This window comes from Cebus imitator, unplaced genomic scaffold, assembly GCF_001604975.1.
Source record: "Cebus imitator isolate Cc_AM_T3 unplaced genomic scaffold, Cebus_imitator-1.0 Scaffold325, whole genome shotgun sequence".
NCBI lineage: Eukaryota > Metazoa > Chordata > Mammalia > Primates > Cebidae > Cebus > Cebus imitator.
This window is the reverse complement of record NW_016107640.1, coordinates 1,384,656-1,386,603: the sequence shown is the minus strand read 5'-3', so window position 1 is coordinate 1,386,603 and position 1,948 is coordinate 1,384,656. Positions and strand designations below refer to the sequence as shown.

General features: G+C 41.8%; 1 protein-coding gene across 4 annotated transcripts in view; it reads right to left on the bottom strand.

Annotated features, from left to right (window-relative positions):
- MYO5A (myosin VA) overlaps window positions 1-1,948 on the bottom strand; it is a 214,798-nt gene that overhangs the window by 116,872 nt on the left and 95,978 nt on the right. For all 4 annotated transcript variants that reach the window (XM_017504607.2, XM_017504603.2, XM_017504608.2 and 1 more), the window contains exon 4: window positions 1,492-1,636. In XM_017504607.2, coding sequence (XP_017360096.1) covers window positions 1,492-1,636 — 145 coding nt within the window. The remainder of the gene's footprint in view (window positions 1-1,491; window positions 1,637-1,948) is intronic.

Sequence of the window (1,948 nt, the reverse complement as noted above, 5' to 3'; positions counted from 1 at the left end):
TTTTTTTTGAGATTGAGTCTCACTCTATGGCCTAGGCTGGAGTGCAGTAGCATGATCTTGGTTCAATGCAACCTCCACTTCCCGGGTTCAAGCGGTTCTCCTGCCTCAGCCTCCCAAGTAGCTGAGATTACAGGTGCGGGCCACCACACCCAACTAATTTTGCATTTTTAGTAGAGACAGGGTTTCTCCATGTTGGCCAGACTAGTCTCTAGCTTCTGAACTCAGGTGATCTGTCTACCTTGGCCTTCCAAAGTGCTGGGATCACAGGTGTGAGCCATCGTGCCTGGCCCACGTTATTATTTAATAATAATCCAGCTGTGGCTGGAAAGGAAAATGTTAATTTAGTTCCCCCATGCAATCTCTTGGCCAGCATCTTACAAAATTGAGAGGCTTTTGCCTATGGTTCCATGAAATAGAAAAAGATGATTTTCCTTTGTGTTATGGCTTGGCTCCTAGGCTATGGTACAGCTAACAGGGTTGCTAGGCCCACTCAGGGAAAGGGAACCCATAAGCCTGGGATGCTGGCAAAAGGTGTATTTTCACCACGAAAAGAAAGTTTTTTATGGTTCACCAACTCAGGACAATCAACCCCTTCACAATCTAGAACCCAAAGACTGGATCTTCTGAGAACATCAGAGGAAGACTGCCTTTGGCATTCACAGTGCTGCAAACATCAGAACCGTGAACCTTGGGTTCATAATCTTACAAGTGAGAAGGATCCCTCCACACTCCTGGAACTGTACACCCATAGGAACCCTTAAGCAGACCATGTGTCAACATATGCAGAGTTTGTGCAGACACACAAACCCTCTGGGGAGTATATGTTTGAATTTGATGAAGATGAGCAGTTCTTTGTTCAGCTGGATAAGAAGGAGATGATTTGGCATCTGTCAGTTTATTCACGCCTTTGACGCTTGGAGGTACACTGCTGACATTGTCATGGCAAGAAACAACTTGAACACCCTGACGCAATGGTCCAAACAGGCCCAGACCACAAATGGTGTCAATCTTTCTCAGTCAGAAGTGGACATAGGGAAGTCATCAGCTTCAGGTCTCCTTTAAAGCTCCAGGCTCTTCAACCACAATGACTGATGTACCCTAAGACCCCTCTACCTCCTGGCTGCCTATGATCCTGCCTACCTTACACTCAGCAAAGGATCTGACATTTAGATAGCACTCAATCAATATGAAAAATTTAAAGTGTAGTGACAAGGTGGTACCCACACTGGATGATCTGTATGCTGTGGTATCATCTGGGACCTTTCTCTGCCCTGTATTTTTTCCTGAGAAATCCCAGAGTTTAATAAATACCTGTGTATGTCAGAGCTAAAAATAATAACAATAATGCAAGCCACCTGAGACAAACTTGTCAAGGCTGCTTATTTACTACTTACAAGGTTGCCATTCACTTTAAAATATCTGTGACTTGGCAAAGAAGAAATTATCGTATCTAGTACCAGCCATAAAATAACAATGAAAGCTTCTACCAACCTGGCCATTTGCTTGTAAGCTTCTTCAGCTACTGCAAAGATATGTGGATCCATATCACCCATGTTCTGACCACTGTATGCATTAATAATATCCTCTCCATAAATAGGCAGCTGTTCATAGGGATTTATAGCTACTAGGACTATACCTGGGAATAGCGTGGAGAATAAGAAAGAAAAAGAAGTCAATGATACCCCAATGGGCATATCAAACTTAGTAAAGTGAGAGTTAACACAATCCTTCATTTCAACTTAGTTAATATTAAACCAATAAATTGTTCAAGGATCAAAATGTATCACAGCCTTGCCTCTGAACCCATTACACATACTTCTGCCTAAAATACCATTTAAAAACTGGAGGACTAGGTGACTTAAAATAATGTGGCAATGTTATCAGAACTTTAAATATCTTCATATATTTAATCCAAAAATTCCACTTTACTTTTACAATTTATCCAAAT